At 33.9% G+C, this 18,604-nt stretch overlaps 1 protein-coding gene across 1 annotated transcript in view; it reads left to right on the forward strand.

The window, feature by feature from the left end:
- Positions 1–17,878, forward strand: part of LOC149491482 (dipeptidase 1-like) — a 107,781-nt gene extending 89,903 nt beyond the window's left edge. The window contains exons 7-12 of the mRNA XM_089697922.1: positions 575–629; positions 6,693–6,869; positions 9,295–9,379; positions 12,588–12,663; positions 14,560–14,698; positions 17,080–17,878. Coding sequence (XP_089554048.1) covers positions 575–629; positions 6,693–6,869; positions 9,295–9,379; positions 12,588–12,663; positions 14,560–14,698; positions 17,080–17,187 — 640 coding nt within the window. The 3' untranslated portion in view covers positions 17,188–17,878. The remainder of the gene's footprint in view (positions 1–574; positions 630–6,692; positions 6,870–9,294; positions 9,380–12,587; positions 12,664–14,559; positions 14,699–17,079) is intronic.
- Positions 17,879–18,604: the final 726 nt, after the last annotated feature.

Here is an 18,604-nt window from a genome sequence, read left to right on the forward strand (position 1 = left end):
TGGACATAAATGTATTTTCAATAATCCTAAACTATGCTTCTACCGATCTATATTTTTATTTTGCATACCTTATTGAATCTCTTAATATTCAAATACCTATTATTATTGTCAAAATTATTTTTAACCTTTAAGGCACTTATACTAATACAGTTTGCATCTAACTCCAAACTTTTTCTACAGAATACAATATAGTAATAATCCGTTTTTTTTATAAGTTATTATCATTTGGCCATTCTTTTCCTTATGACTGTTATCCCTTTCATCAGAGAAAAACAGATAAATCGTAATAAAGCTAATAATATTTGCACATCCATAAACAACAAAACCATAATATATCCGAATAAAGGCAAAACATTCATTATTGCTGAGGCAAATGTATTAAAAATAAACAACATGCGAAAGCGAATGAATTTAAATTAACGAGTTTTCTGCTATTTTGCTTGCGATAGGAAAGTTGAAAAACACATGGTAATATTGATCGGAGCCAATCATTATCGAGGATATTATTAATATATTTGTCTCTCTCTAACTTGTTTTCAACTTTTCTATATTATGGTGTTGTCTCTTTCCATAGGGCCGATTCGTCAAATGAACCACCCGCCGCCAATGGCCTAACGGAGTTTGGTGAGGTAAGATTTTTTTTTTTTATATTAAAATACTAAATTTACATACTATTTCTCACAGAAGTCTAAAATGTGTTAATACTTGTAATACTTTGACAATTGGCATATTTTTCTATGCGAATTTTTTAACCTTAATGGTCTATTACAAGCATAAAGTTGTTCTAGAATGTTTCCCTATTTATACAATGTCCCATAAAAAAAAATAAGTCTATTTTGAGCTTGTACTGGACCTCAAACTATTTGACAATTTTTGATGCTGGGGCCACACTAACGTCTAACGTCTAATGCCCTTTATCGCGATAATTATTCCGATAATTTTTAAGGCGTGGCTACACTTGAACGGTCAATGTGAATGCCGATTGTTGGCGATAAAAACGGCGTTAATTTTACTAAAATTCTAGCAAGATGGACGTAGTGTGACCGCTTCATTGCGTTAATTCTCGCGATAAAGCTATCGCCTCGCCAAACGGCAATGTTAATACCGTTGTTAAATAATACTGGCTACACCTAAAGTTAACGTCCATTATCGCGTTAATTAATGGCATTTCCCGTTAGTGTGGCCCCAGCATGACAAATTTCTGACTATCATTTATTTAATAATTATACGAATCATTTTTATTGGTACCATAATATTATCTACCAAAACGTTAACCTTTTATTACAAAGTTAATTGGATATTTCTCAGAAATTTATTAACGCAACCACATTCAATTATAAGGTCTCATTTTCATAAAGATTCGCTTCTGTTAAACATCAATGTTCACTTATAATACCACAAGAGCTTCAAAATTATCGGGTATTTTTCGATAGGTTCGTTGCAAACAAATGAAGGAGTCAAGTTTTTAGTCAAGGTTAAAAAATCACGAGCGCGAAGCGCGAGTGATTTTTCCTGAAAAACTTGACGACTTTATTTGTTTGCAGGGAACCTTGAGGGAAATGCCAGATAATTTTGAAGCTCGTGTGGTATTCGGGAGATTATTTTTCCGTCCCAAATGTCGGCCAATAATTTCACAATTGAATTGAACCTGTCAGTTTGACGTCAACAACCAGAGAAAATTTTCAAAAAATTATCAGTATAATACCATGTAGGTTGTACCACGTGACGTCGAATGGTGCAATTTTATTGGTCGATATTTGGGTCGGAAAAATAATCATATTTAAACGTAAAACAAAATTCATTAAAAATTATTACACATTTGTTAAATCTGTCCGATTACAGCGCGTTAAAATCGAGTCTAAAGAAGTTGGTTACATACAAACACAGATGAAGCTTATAAAAGCGTGATAAATAAACACAATACTATATTAATTAAAACAGTGAATGCTAATCAACATATCTTACAGCTCTAAGATCGCATCCGTTTGCCCAGTATTGCCATTGTATCTGTCAAGTGCATCTCAGTTCTGTAAACCCTAGGATCTAGATAGCATATTTGATTGGATTTAGTTAGAGGAAATTAGGAAGCATTGCGTGTTGAGTTGTTACAATTAAAATCCTAAACATAACCCACATAAATGATACACAGATTTTTTAGTATAATAATAACAATGATATTTCGTCGTCGTCGACGTTATAAAAATTAGTAGATTAGAAGAGATTCGATTGCCCATGTGGGATCACGGGTGGCTGATAGGCGTCGGCAAGGCAAGGCGAAAGACGCAAATTCAAATCCCGCCCGGTGATCAAATGTTTTCTAGTCTTTAGAAAAATATTTTAATAATTATTTCTTTGAACTGGATGCAAACTTTGTGACTGTCCCACTACATTATTTAAAATCTCCTGTATCCTGGATCTTCCTGTATAGATAAATGTACCTACAGAGAAAAGAAAAGGTCACGTTCTTTCTTTGAATTGGATATCTATGTAAAGAAAACAATATTACATTTTTTATAAAAGATCGCAAAACGTAAACTGCTTTTGATTGTGTTTATAAAGGTTTTTGTGAAAAATATACAAGAATGCTTACATATTAAGAACTGTTTTAGTAGTAATATAGTTGTACGTTAAATTATATTTTATAGTAATTAATAATTATTTACTTCAAAGATAGCAAGCAAATAAATAACTAAACATAATACCTACATATTTCTAAACCTTGAAAATAAATTTCAGTTCAAAGAGACGAACATAAATATGACACACAAGAAAATTCGGAGCTTCAAAGAAATACTGAAATTCAAACTTTCATTAAAACCTGTCTCTCATAACGCTGTGAAGTAATAAACAAAAATAAGAGTGCTGTTTTGAACATGGTATTCGGCAATAGCTTGTGTGTCTCCTCCATAGAAATCTAAATCTTAATAAATACAATACTTTGTAAGGCAAAAAGTTTGTCTTTTACCAAAGACTACTCTTCCTACTTATATAAACCTAAAAAAATTAGCACAGAAATAGATTTTCAGCTGAATTAGTACATACATAAATGAAGTCCCGAGTCCCCAAGTGGGGTAAGGGGGCAGATGCATTATGCAAACATCTGTTTCACTGATCGAAATTTTTTATTTTAAATTTGTATGATTATATAGATAAACATCATCATCATCCTCATCATCATTAACAGCCCATGTTTGTCCACTGCTGGACATAGGCCTCAGTCATGGCACGCCATTGAGCCCGGTCATTTGCTCGTTGTCGCCAGTTTTGCCCAGCAACCCTGGGCCTATATAGATAAACAATATTATTCAAATCGGAGACTTGTTATAAATTATATTTATAGATTATTTATTTCAGTAAATAATAATATAAAGCCGGTCAAGACGACCAGAATTTAATAAAGAATAGAAGAGATAAAGCTACAAAGGAAAACATGGGACAGAAATAAAGAGGACTAGATGAAAAGTTTAATAAAAATAAACCCGAGAACGCAATGCTTATAGTGACGAACAGCCAAATAGAGACAATTGGAATTCCGTGCCCAAGAACGAGATTATCTGCCATTCCATTTACCTTCATAACGACTTAATCAAGCTAAGGAATATAAAAAGGCTAGATGATACTTCCTTTGACCTCGGCCCAAGTTTTTATACCCACCGCAAGATACCTCTCTATAATTACGCTTTTAGAGCCTAATTAAAGTAATCCGGATGAAAAATATTGTTATTATTACTCGCATAATTTTCCGTTTCAAAATACCGCCATACATTATTTTCACGTATCATTAAAAGCTCAGCGAGTGCCAAGAATTTGTGCCAAGTCTAGATTTTTGCGAGGAATTTTTTCTCACTCGTTATTTTTTCCACAAGTCTGAAATGCAGTCTTAAGAAGCCGATGATTGCTGCCGTAATTAGAGTTTTAAAGTTGGTCAAAGTCACTGCTGCGTTTATTAACTGCTTAGTTTTTGAGATTATGTACTTTTAGTCTTGACATTTTACATCGAAGTTGGCTACGGTTTGCGGTAAATTACTTTAAATTGGTTAAGTATATTTATCCAAATATAAGTTAAATTTAAAAATAAAAATTTGTATGTAGCGGTTTTTAATAAATGTTAAAGTACGCATATTTGAAGGTAGGTCGCCTGTAAAAATTGGCATACAATAAATGGCTTTAAAATTAAAAGGCCCAGAGCACGCCCGTAGCTTATGCGGAATGTTTCGCTTTTAAGCACTGTTTCAAACTTTTAAAACGAATATGTCATGTGTTATGAAGTTAAATTGGTTTTTATTACGACATGTACGTTACGTTTCGCGTGCCAATTTTGCTTTTAAAATGTGCCTTTTCGGACAAGCAATCAAGGACAATTAAATATGGCTTTTCTGGTGCTATGTTTATTACTTAGCGCATATTTTGTTTCTGGGCTAAATCCTGCACTTAATAGTCCACCTCCATAATTAGTCCAATTGCAGATTCTCGTTAAACATTTTCATCATAACCAATGGAGCATTAAATTTCTATGGGGCAATAAACTCTAAAATGGCATCATTAGCGGCGTTCGTATGAAATTGCTAGTTCCACAGATACGTGATATTCTGAATAATTCACATTTGAGCGTCCTCTAAACAACTTGTGTTATTTGATTAATGAGCGAAAGGTGAATTCAACAATGTGTGATTGTTGATTGCATTGTTATTTAAATTTCTATTTTCATTCACGAGTTGTTATTTTTACGTGTTAAGTACTGTAAAGAGAAAAGAATTGAAATAAAATAAATACGTTTATAGTTTCTGCAATACACTTGTAAGTCATATAAATAATATCATAATCATGTAAGACGCTCATGAGGTGAGCGCAAGAAAACTGACAAACAAAAGAAAAAAGCAATCGAAAGCCTTATTAATAAACTATGTTCTATGCCATACATATTTTAATCTGTAATGATGTATTCAATAGACTCACAAATCAAACATTAAACGTAGGTACAATTATTATTCTTATTTAAAGAATCAGATAGAAGGATTAGTGATATTTCTATTCAGGTTTTGTAGTCGTAGCAGTTCCAGGAAATCCCAATACCATTTGAAGTGCTCTTGATGCCGATAAAACGTATTACAAAAAAAAGACGTGTGGCACTCGGGCACTGCCGCGGTAAAGCTATTGCATGCTATGCCTTCAAGACACACCTCCGCGCCCGTCGAAGTGGGGAGCGTGAGGTTTTTCGTTACGGAATTTCTCGATTCGGTCCCCGCGCTCAAGGCCCGCGATAGAAGCTATGCAATAGCTTAAAAAGACCATTACCCAGCACTGGACCTTCTGAATAAATATTAATAATATTTGAAGAAAACTAGGCAATTTAATTATACAATCGGCTGATAACAATCCTTATTTACTTTAAAATAGTTAACGTAGAAATTCTTTTAGCAATCTTAACAAGGATTACAAAACCAAAAACGAAATATCTAAAATCATTTACTTAAATGTCTCTCCATCTTCTACCTTATTTAAAGGAACATAATATTATATAAAACTAGCTTTCCACCCGCGGCTTCGCCCGCGTTTTCAAAGAAAAACCCGCATAGTTCCCGTTCCCGTGGGATTTCCGGGATAAAACCTATCCTATGTGTTAATCCACGCTGCCCTATATATGTGTGCTAAATTTCATTGTAATCGGTTCAGTAGTATTTGCGTGAAAGAGTAACAAACATCCATACATCCATACTTACAAACTTTCGCCTTTATAATAGTAGTAGGATAAAACATTTCTAATAACATTCTAGGGAAGCGCTCTCCATATTAGGCCACATCTCAGCTTATCATCAGGCGAGATCATGGTCAAGATGATGAATGTGAATGATGAAAAAATAGATGATTCAGTTACCCATATAATTAAGAAACTGTTTCGCGGTCAGGTGGTAAACAATTGTTTATTCTCTTGTAAAATAAGTCTTCACAGCATCGCGCGTGAACGGATGGACCGATTTCCATTTTTATAGTATTCCTTGAAGTACGAAGATGGTTCTTATGGAGAGAAATCGTAAACATGTACCAGGGGCGAAGCCGGGGTGGACCTCTAGTTTTGAATAAATTGAATTGAATTGGATGGACTCTATATTAATTTAATTAAAGCAACTAAAACACATGTAACATAGCAGCGGAATTCCTATTAGCTAGTTTAACTAACTTCAATTAATAGCAATATACACCCGGACCATTGTATTAACCGTAATCGTAATAATATACTTAATATTAAACCGTATTCTATGAAATTATATTATTTAATCCGTTTTTCATAAATCCTTCATTTGTTTGAATTTTAATTTAATATCATACTCGATAATTTGTTTATTTCATGAAACTTATTTAGTTTTTCATCATGCATTCTATTTTATCTGAATTTTTATTTTCTGCTCTTTTTGAACATCAAAATTTAAAAATACATATTCTGATGTTCATGGACTGCTTCTTGTAATATAAAATTGCATCGCGAATTTATTAAATTTTTTTGTGTATTTTCATAAATAAGTGCACTATATAAAATCTTCCTCATTTTCAATTCCTTTCCAACCACCAACAACCTTCTTTATATCTCTATCCTAAAGACTTTCTATACCACCCTTCCTTTTACCAACCTAACGAATTCTGCACAGCCATATCTTACCCCAATACCATAAGTTTACACTACCATTTGTCAACAGAAAGTGGTGAGGGAGATGAACCGTCTGGGCATGATAGTGGACCTCTCCCACGTTGGGGAAAACACCACCAGAGCAGCGATCCGGCTGTCCAAAGCTCCGGTGATATTCAGCCACTCCTCGGTGTATAGCCTCTGCCCTCATAAGAGGAACGTTCCGGATGATATTATCCAATCTTTGGTAAGGTTTCGTTGATCTTATTTTTTGGTTTTATTACTAAGTTGGTTGACCCTTTGGTCTTCGGTGAATTATAATTTGAACTTTTACATGAAGCTGTATAAAAATCAAATCCTAACAGATATTTAAAATGTAAAAAAAATATAGAAGCGTCGATCATAGACAATATTCCCGCTTTTCACGAAAATATTTAACTACTTCGTTGATTTATTTTGTAATTAGTATGGTAGAATAAATAGTATATATCGAATGGATTCGGGTTCAGAATCTGGGTTGAACAAATATTCATTGAAGAGTTGTGTAGAAATCCTAACATTGGGCATAACAAGCCACTTATATAAATCCAGGTATAATAGAACTAAGATGCAGTTGCATGATTATTTCAATTTAATCTACCATTCTGCATTCGTTGAACAACCAGTTCGTATGATTTAAATAGTTACTACTACTACTCTACCGGCTACCCTTCCTAATTATGTAGCTTTCTATTGCGGAAAATGTCATTAAAATCTATTCATTTTTGGAACCGATTCAATTCAAAAATAAAAACAAACAAAATCCAAAAAATATTTTTTCTTTATAATATTAGTGTAAAGTGTAAGTAACAAATTTCAAAATATCTAGAAATCAAACAATTTTCAACACTTCCACCTTATAAAGCTAAGTTTCACAACTTGTTGGTGAAATATCGCCAAATCTGTACACACCACACAGTCACAAAGTCGCGTCCACAATGCTAACAAAGGCAGTCAGCGTGCAATGCCTTTCAGCGCCCATATTGTCACGTCAGTTCTTTAAATTACCGCCCTGTGTGAATAGGCCTTTAGATTTAGCGTCGACAACTGCGTAGAATGAAAAATCGACTGAATGTATGGAGAAATAGAATGTTAGATGTATTTTATTGTGCTTTTTTCGGAAATTAATAAATTTTCGCTTTCTGTTTTCGTAATGTGTGTCATGGTAAGATTAATTTTCTTTGTGTTCATTGTTTGTTAATTTGATTGAAAGTCAATTAACAAAATTGACTATTGTATTTATTATATGGAAATAAAGAAAAACCATGCTAGGCTATTTATTACTAAAGGTTCTGACTAATAAATAAATCGTGATCGTCAAAACTGTAGGACAAAATCTTAAACAAAAAATTCCTTATATTTCATCCAATATTTTCTACGAACACTTTGAACGATTGGAAAGAATTACAGCGAATATTGGAAAAAAATCTATATTTCGTAACCTTTCACCTCGCCACGGCCGCTTTTTTACTTTTCACCATTTTTTTATAACACCTGTACAAAATTTCGGGATGACGAAGGTTTTCAATTTTAAGGGAATAATAAAAATTTTAATACCTATCTGAGTAACAATGATTATGGAAATTGTACAGCAATTATCACATCTATCATATATAAAAATGAATCGCAAAATGTGTTGGTAAGCACATAACTCGAGAACGGCTGAACCGATTTCGATAATTCTTTTTTTATTATATTCCTTGAAGTACAAGAATGGTTCTTATGTAGAGAAAACGTAAACATATACCACGGGCGAAGCCGGGGCGGACCGCTAGTTTATGAATAAATTAAATACTTGAGAGACGTATTTTATCGCTACCACATCAATTGGTTTATTAATGCTGTAAAGTCACAATCTGTTTTGTTATATATTTATCAAATCAACACTCATTTTATGCAGAGGATTTTTTTGTTTGAGTAAATATTCTCGAAAACTGCTGGACGAATTTTGAAATGTTGCCTCTTCAGTTAAAATTGCCCTTTGCGAATGACATAATATAGGCTCGGTAGGATTACTCTAGCGCAACCAAGGCGCGTTGCTAGTTAGTCTTAGCTGCATAACACTTCAGAAATGGCATATATTCGTTACCTTGAATACCGCATCACAATTTAACCTCTCCAATGAATTATTCATGGTATTTGCATTTAATATTCCTGGAATTTGACTAGTCATCCTCAGAGATGGATGTGGAAGACCAAATCAATACTGAATTGTTTGATAGCATTATGGTTTGTCGGTATATTGTTATCGCGAAATAATTGTTTATATATGGGATTAGGTTGCTGTCTCATTTGGAACGTAATTAGGTTAGCGTTTGATTACATTAGAGGGCATTGTAATTCGATTTGGGAGGATTAAAGGTTTTATGGGTGTTCTGGTTGGAAATAGTTTGGTAGTGGGCTACGTATTAATTTATATCTAATAATTTAATAATCTATGAACACATGGGAGATTCTTCCTGATATCTTTTAAAAAGTTACTCGAAAAGCCTCGATTCTTTTACTTAAACGCTAATACTTTTTGATATTATGTACTTATTAATTGTGAGAAAAACAACTTAGCAAGTTGTTAATTAATTATGTATTGTCTCTGCCTAATCTATCAAATTAATTTTGCAATTACTTGTTCACAGAAAGAAAACGGCGGCTTGATGATGGTGAATTTCTTCCCTGACTTCGTGAAGTGCGCTCCTAATGCTACCATCTCTGATGTCGCTGGTAAGGCAATACAAACATCCAAAAATCATTAAATTCCGTTTAGCCATTCTTGAGTTATGAGGGGTGTAACTATCACGTAAGGATATATGTAAATGATTATTGAAGAATAAATTTATCAAAATATTTTCAGATAAAATATCACATATTATTTAAAGTTTAAAAAAAAACGAATTATATTGAACCGCAGGCAACATTTTCATTCACTAACAAACTTACGGAAACATTTTTTCCTTCACAAGGTTTTTCGCAAATTACATCACCGTTTGAAAATGGAAAATTTAAGTAAATAAAATTCCCTTTTGCCCCGGCTAAGGCTGTGAGTAATTGAGTAGGTCGCGCAATTTTATCCCGGGTCCCTAATAATAACTTGAATATTTGTATGCCCACGGAAATGTACTTAAAACAAAACAAGGCAGTCAAAACAGGGATGTTTGCTTTGCGTTACCTTTTGTTCGAGGTTTCCAAACGGATGTTTGGATTGACTGTTTAAAATTAAAAAAATTAACAGTCAATACAAAAATCCGTTTTTTTATTTTTTATTTTAAACAGTCGATACGAAAATCCGTCTAAGTACATGCGAGTAAAAAAATGAAAGGTAAAATAATTTATTATTACTTCATTTGTGTGATAAATGTAAAAGTTCCCTTTAATACCTAGTCAATCAATTAAATTTAAATTCAACAATTGGACATGAATTTAGATTGTTATTCTCACTTCTTGATGAATCAAGTACACAACTCTATCAGAGAATAACCTTCTAACGAGCTTCTAGTCCTTAGTGGACTCCAGTCTACATTCCTTTGCGCGCATCGTGATGGAACGTATAGGTAGATATATATACGAATTTGGGTAAGAACGCGTAGGGTGTTAGAAATATCTCATTTGTGACGGACTCACTCAAAAATGTTCAAGAGCGTCGTTCAACACAAATTGACCTTAGAAAAACGTATTTCCCATATTCCTTAATCCAGTAATCTTCTTTCTATAATTATATTTTCTTAAACGTGTTAAAAGCATTAAATCGCAGTCGCATTCCAAACCGTCTCATATAGCAACAATAATTCAACTAAGAACAACTTCTGGAAAGTTCGACAGAAACTTCGGAAGGTTTGCTTTGTAGCCGGATGCCATGGCGTATCTGTGAGCGTGATGCCAGTGTGAAATCCATACTAATATTATAAATGCGAAAGTAACTCTGTCTGTTACTCAATCACGCCTTAACTACTGAACCAATTTGCATGAAATTTGGTATAGAGATATTTTGATACCCGAGAAAGGACATAGGATAGGTTTTATCCCGGAAATCCTACGGGAACGGGTTTTTCTTTGAAAACGCGGGCGAAGCCGCGGGCGGAAAGCTAGTGTCCAATAAATGATTAAATGTTTGGGTTTTTTCCTTCAATTGACAATATTCACACCCTTTAGAATGACTCTTTATTATGTACCTACACCCTGACTTGGCCCATGGTACATAATTTGGTACATAATTTTTAGAATAAGGCTTGATGAAATTTGATATTAATTGACTGAAACTCAATGAAGCAATAACATAAGTATTTTAGTATATAAAAATCGTAATTTATTTGTTAGAACATGGCTTGAATGAACAGTTTATTTTACATTTAACAGAATCACAATCTCGATATTACAAGTATGATTTTGTAAATTTACGTGAACAGAAGTATGGATTTAGCAACTAATGATGCATCCTTCAAATAGAGAAATGTAAATAAATATTATGCTGGCTTAGCTTTCTTTATCCTTTAACTACCTTTCAAGTAGTTGTATCTATTTTGAATATTTTATAATAATATTCTGTAATGACACTTGTTATATTACGTATCTAAGATTACGATAGTTAAATATTAACAGCTCCTTTAAAGCGAAGTGCCGTGTCCCCAATGAGGGGCAGATGCATTATGCATACATCTGTTTCACTGATCGTTTTTTTAGGGACAAGTTGGTGATCAGCCTTCTGTGTCCTGCCAGACCGAGACAATTTTTTTTTCTTTGTCTCAACCGGGAATCGAACCCAGGACCCCTCTGTACCAAGGTGGTCGTCAACAGCTCCTTTTACATAGTGAATACGTTAAAGAAATTACGAACGAAGACACGGGATATAGTTAAATTTTATTAATAAAAACGCTCGTCATTCAGATAAGGTGTGATTAATGAATGCTAAATCCACACAATTAGATTCTTGCTACCTAGGGGCAAGAAGGTCCAAATCATTCTAGCCATTAGGCTGAGCCGATGAAAAACAAAAACCTATCACTTAGGCTCAGCTGTCCAACATGTTACCTACTCCTTATCTATAAGACCTTTGGAGGTAATGTGAATTCAGATAATTTTAAAACTAAATTTTGTTTTTAAATCACTACATATTATAAAACAAAGTCAATTGTACAATACATCTTTCTGTCTTTTTCAAAAATTATACAACAGATTTTCATTCTGTTTGAGGGTCACAGTAGAGTTTGTATCGACAAAGATTTAGAAAATGAGAATAATTCGGAAATAAAATGTTAATAAACATTCATAAAAAGTTGTTATTCATAATATTGGTATTTAATACATTTAATGATCACTTTAAAAACTGTCTCTAATCTCTAAGAGATATCTTTTCAAAGAAACTTTTCAAAATTTTTTACCTGCCTGTTTACCTAAACATTCTTTTGAGACCAAAGGAATAGGACACAGATTCGATACGAATCGTATTTGTCGTTTATCTTTGAAATCGTAAAAATACAAATCGACGTTACTCGCAACATGTAGCAATATTCGCAAACAGATAAACGAATAAATATATTTTTAGTTTGAACGAATGAATTGGCATAATGAACGCGTGATTAAGCCATTCCAGGGAATTTTGTTTTTAAATTGGTATTCGTTCGCTTTCAATCGTTACTAGCTCAATAAATTATTTAAGTGTAAAAATGTTTTCAAGAGCCTTTCACTAATTGTATACTTAGTTACACCATTTATTCAGAAACTGCTGGAAATATTTTAATCAAATACAGGTTGTTATTTATTACCTAGTTTGGGTGTCAGATACTTACTTTATTATGTATTATTATTATTGCAAAATATAAAAAAATATCCAAAATATATGAATTACTTTTTATTAAAGATATGTTTAGCTTAGCAAAAGTTAATAATTTCCATATTAATTTAAATATAACTTTACTAACATTTATTTTCTTTCTAGAACACTTCCACTACATCAAGAGGATGATCGGAGCTGATTACGTCGGCATCGGCGGAGATTATGATGGCGTCAACCGGTAAATAATATTAAATATTGTAATACTTGAAACACACCATTATTTTTTACTTTACACATTAAATAAAATTTATTATCGTTACCTAATTCGACAGAGTTCTTTTATAAAGTAAGACATAATATTCGCGGATTGCCCCCTCTTTATGCCTTAATTACTAACATTATAATAGACAGGGAGTCTACTTCCAGTACTTAAATAGGTATGCATTTAAATAACCTGATTTTAAAGTTCACCAATTTCAAATAAACTAATCGGTAAATAAATTAAGCCTATTAAAAATATTCTTTAAGTAGATAGAAAGACCCTAAAAGTACCTTTCCATCGTTTCCAATTACTAATTCGTATCAAATTATACTTAAAACTTTCTATAAATAGAAGCTCTTACCGAATTACCTTCTAATCAGCATTAAAATCTTTAGAAGTATATCGAGTTACATTTAGAGAATTTTTTTAGGAATTATGGCGGAATCTTCAGACCACTCATGTGGATACTAAGCTGAGAGGAACGTTTCAGTGTTTTCCCTCCATTTCATTTCCTTCGTTCAAAATGGCTTCAGAAAATGACTGGACCTTTATTATTGATCGAGTCGCGCCAACATTCTTCGGATTGCTATTGGGAATCGTTTAAACCCCTTTTTGTTTGATAGTGCTAATGGGCAAACGTGTTGGAAAAATTAAAACGTGGCAAGGGAATCAATCGATTGCAATCTGAGTCAGAAATGTGGGGAATGAGATTAATTGTGTCAATGCTTAAACCAATTCGAACTGCATTGTTCTTTCCTGATATATTGTCCAGTACGCAGTCTAAACCGTTCCTGTGAAAAGGACGTCACTATGATTCTAGTTATACTACCTTTCGAGCCATTTTTCGGCGAAACGAGAAAACACCCTCTACAAAAACAGATTTATCCGAGCCTACATTAAAACGGATTTATGCAAAAATGTTTATGAAGAAAAGTTTTTTCGTCAAAGAATTTAATTAAAGGATGTCTAACATTTTGTGAAACAGGCCCTAAATGTACAGAAGCTACCTTGCTTCCAATTTGTGGAAGTCAATCGATAATCGAAACTTCGCAAACTTCCAAGAGTTTCAACGTAAATCGGCAAAGTTTACGAATTGATATTTTTGGCCTGGAGTCATTATCAGTTCCCTTGCTTCTTGGTTAAAGCCTTTAATATTATGAAATTAACAGACAATGTAAAAACTGTAATTATATTACAAGGATCAGAAATAGAACTGAATTTTTATGTAATAATTAACAATTATAGTTTAGTTAGAGTGTATAATACAGAAATAGCCTAGCTTATAATGGTGGTGGATCACGAGAATAGGTTTATTTCCTCAATAACGATTAGGTCGCGTTGCGTTGTGACTAGTGATTAAAATAATATATTGGTAGATATTATATCTAAAGGATTTCAAATATATATTGCAGCAGATATGTATTACTTTTGTAAACATAAATTCCGCGCTGTAGATAAAATACTGACCAAAAAACAATGTCAATTTAAAGTTTTTATTCAATCGAAAAAAGTAGTAAAAACGTCGTATCTGTTTGCCGCTAGCGTACATTGCAACTAACTTTAGGTGGTTCGACTATATTAATAAAATTTAGTAAAGAAAATCAAATTTAAAGTCCTTATGCACAATTTTTTTTGCATATAATATTTCAGTGGACCTTGACGGATGGTCCGATTTTAATGAAATTCTTTGTGCCTTCAAGCAAGACCGGGTCAACCGATCTCGATGTTTCTTCTTTACTTTAAATCGATTGCCTTCCGGTTGGTCCTATTTTTTTTGGCTAGTTCTGTTGTTAGAAGGCGGTAAAGTTATTTTGTTACAGAATAATTATTTTAAGAATAGAGCTAGTTTTTCTTATATTTTGAACACCGCAGTGTACCCCGCGGGCTGGAAGACGTGTCCCGTTACCCGGATCTGTTCGCGGAGCTCCTCCGCAGCGGCCAGTGGACCGTGCAGGAGCTGAAGAACCTCGCCGGCTTGAACATGCTGCGCGTGATGAGGCAGGTCGAGAAGGTATGGAGAAGAAAATACTTTTGAAGTGAAAACTTCTTTAGCGGCGTTGAGCACTTTTTCTGTAATGGGTATAAAATCTTAAACTCGCGTCAGGACACGTGACCTGATCGAAAAAGCGTAAGACGGATACCATTCCAAAATATCAAATATGCTCAATAATCAAGTTTTCACTTCTGCCGGCACTCCCGGAGTGCAACCCGTCTTTTTTTTTTGGTTACTTCTGGTAACTCCATTTTTTCTATGAGATGTACGAGAAAAATAACAAAAACGAGCATGTGTGCCGAGAACACGTGTCAGAAATGAAATCTCTTTGGCAAGATTCAAAGATACCGAAATCGTCGCCTTACTCCATAACGTGACGGCATTGCGACCTTGAAATTTTACTCTCAACGCGCCTAAAGCAAGAATCTAATATTATATTCGTTCTTAATTATTTGTGTATTACGATAAGAGTAGGAATAACTTTACTTTTCCCTGTTGTTTCTTCTTTTCTGGAAGGAAATTTGAAACCGCGGATTTATTTACTTTATTTGCTTTCATTCCTTTTTACACGTGTATTCGACTCTATTCGCGCTTATAAAGTTATACTAGTCCCAAAAAGTCAAGCTTATAGACTTATTCTATCCCTTTTTTAATATCATTAACCTTTTAGTTTTTACTATTAATTGATTACTTTCCTATGTGCTTCCCTAGTTGACTTTCCATAAGCAATAAACTAACTCTTTCTAATCTATGATTCTAACTCGCAGCGCTTTATTTCGAAATACGAAAATCCGTTTGAAAAATGTGTCTCCCGTGATGGATGGCGGTTATTATCTGAGGATTTTGTTTGAAATGCCATTTATATACGTGTATAATGTATTCGATATTGGCTATGGCTTATGCCCATCACTACATAGTATAAAACAAAGTCGCTTTATCTGTCCCTATATCCTTATGTATGCTTAAATCTTTAAAACTACGCAACAGATTTTGATGCGTTTTTTTTTTAATAGATAGAGTGGTTCTCGAGGAAGGTTTTAGTATATAATTTATTAGGTTTTAGACAAAGCAGAAGCCGCGGCGGAAAGCTAGTAAATAATAACAAAAAAGTCCAGTGTCCCCTAGTGGGGTAAGATGCATTATGCATACATCCGTTTCATTGATCGATTTTTCTTTAAGGACAAGTATCAGCCTTCTATATTCTAGACCGAGACATTTTTTTTTCGTCTCCAACGGGAATCGAACCCAGGAACCCTGGCTTCTATGCTCACGCCTCAACCACTGTACCAAAGAGGCGGTCGATACATAATAATTAAAGGCTTTGTATAAAATCGAGTTTTCATCGACGCGACTAACGAATGGATTGACGGTGCATGCTTTATTAGTTGTAAAATGTGCATTCATTATGATACAAAAGTATTAAAGGGAAAATCAGTGCTGCAGTTTATAGGGTTTGGTTTAATGTGCAATTTTTAATCAATAAAAGTTTGGCTGTTAGTAATAAGCAGAATGACGTTTATATGTATTTCTTGTTTGACTATATTTTCGGTCAAATTAAAACCGCGTTACTCGGAAGAGCCACACCAACCGAGCTGCTCCGCGCAGTAATTGCTTCGGGAGAGCTGCTCGCTCTGCGGGGATCCGCCTAATGTCAATGTAATCTTTATTATCACTACCACATTAATTTTTGATAACAATTTGTTTTTGAAGTTAAACTTCTTTATGCGCGTTGAGAGTAAAATTTCAAGGTCGCGTCATGACAATACCGTAACGTCATGGATTAAGGCGATGATTTTGGTATCTTTGAATCTTGCCAAAGAAGTTGTTTCACTTGTTTCACTTCTAACACGTGTGCTCCGCACACGCACTCTTTTTAGGGTTCCGTACCTCAAAAGGAAAAAACGGAACCCTTATAGGATCACTTTGTTGTCCGTCTGTCCGTCCGTCCGTCTGTCAAGACCCTTTTTCTCAGGAACGCGTGGAGGTATGAAGCTGAAATTTATATCAATTACTCAGGTCTACTTTCCCTTGAAGCTGTGAAAATCAAACTTCTATGTCAACGCAATCAAAAGATACAGCAATTTAAGCTGCATATTTTGAAACTCGCAAGTACTCGCAAGGGAATCAAAACATAAAGGGTACTTCCAGTCGACCTAGAATCTTGAAATTTGGCATGAAGCAACGTTTGGCATCAAGCACACATAAAGGAAAAATTCCGAAAACCTTAAATTGTACGGAACCCTCGGTGCGCGAGTCCGACTCGCACTTGGCCGGTTTTTTTATTATCAAATCGTACTCCAATAGTCATATTCTTCTGAAAATAATGAACAAACTGCACCAATAACTATAATTTCATCTGTAATTTTAATATTAACTAATTAAAATAACTTTTCCCATAGGTCCGCGACGAGATGCGCACCAACGGTATCGAACCCGAGGAGCATCCCGACTCTCCCTCCGACAACGGCAACTGCACCAGCAATGCATTCTACACGGACTACGCTTAAACACTCTGCACCAGGGGCTCCTAATCTTTTTCAGCTCGCGACGCAGTTTTATGTTAAGTTTTTTGTCACAGCGCCCTACCCAACCTAGCTATTTGAAAAGGAAATCGTCGATATAATAATCGAATAGGTAGTCGATATTAGGTAAGGCAATCGTGTATGTCATTTTACGACGCTATGTTTCTTACCGATTCGAGCGCTCAAAAAAGGTATTCGCGAATATGAGCAGATCGGCTCACGGCGCCCCTCGAACTTTCTACGGCGCACAGCTTGGGAACCCCTGCTCTACACTATACAATATACATGTCTGCCTTGATACGATGCTCTCTCGCGTTTCAGTACTCAGCGGTCAATGGATGTACAAGATAAGTTCAGCGGGATGGGGATGAGACTGAGAACTTGTTGTTGTCTCTTTCGCACATATCAGTGTTGTTTCACTGCGGTAGATGTTTTGTGTGGTCTATAGGTTGTTGGAATTTGGAACTGTTTTGTTAATGTGTTTTATTGAAATTAAATCGCCTTCTTCATTTATTGTATTATACGTTTGAATTAATTTATGAAGTTATTGGATAATTCTATCGCAGTGTAGTTATTTCAGTTTCGTCCCCACTGCTCTGCTGAGAACTGTAGTTTAGATAATTATTAAAAAATATTATTAAATTTAATATACTTAAATAATCTTTTTTGAAATGGTAGTATTATTTTATTATCATTTTCTTTATCAGTTTATATTTATTTCTGGAATAAAAATTTGGATTTTATTTTTGTTCCTTTTCATTGTTTTTAGTTTGGTGATTTTCTTGTTTTAATTACTTAATTTTATTAAATTAATTAGACAAAATTAATCAAATTCAAATTGTTGATGCGGGTTTCGTCGGCAGATATGTGGAAAGTTCTAGTAATACGGCACAGATAATCAATTTTATTATAATTAATGTGTGTATCTATCACGATAAATGTCATTGGTGTTGTGTAGAACCCTTCAATAGGGTCTATAATATACTTATGGAACCCAAACTATTCCAAAACTACTTGTTTATATGTGACGACACGATTACGAAACGACACCGATATTAAATACATTGAATACAAACATTATTCTAATTTATATTTTCTAATTTCCATTCCAAAGCGTAGCTTGTAGCAAACGCCTACGAATATGTAGCACATCTACAAGAAAGTTACAATGAGTTGCCTAGTAAGCTTTGTTCAGTGTTCCAATGAATTTTGATACAGTACTTCAAGCCAACATGCATAAAATAACATTGGTGGCAACATAATAATTTAATTGAGAAATATCTCAATAATAAAACGCTTTCATGTAAGATGAATTCATCATTTACCTGAAAATAAATCATAGTTTCTAAATCATTCCAGTATTAAATGCTAATTACATTAACCTTCGTATTAGATTAAATAA

This window comes from Colias philodice, chromosome 1 (assembly GCF_061535455.1).
Source record: "Colias philodice isolate Cphi_HAF_F1 chromosome 1, ilColPhil1 Martin Lab GWU primary, whole genome shotgun sequence".
In the NCBI taxonomy this organism is placed as follows: domain Eukaryota; kingdom Metazoa; phylum Arthropoda; class Insecta; order Lepidoptera; family Pieridae; genus Colias; species Colias philodice.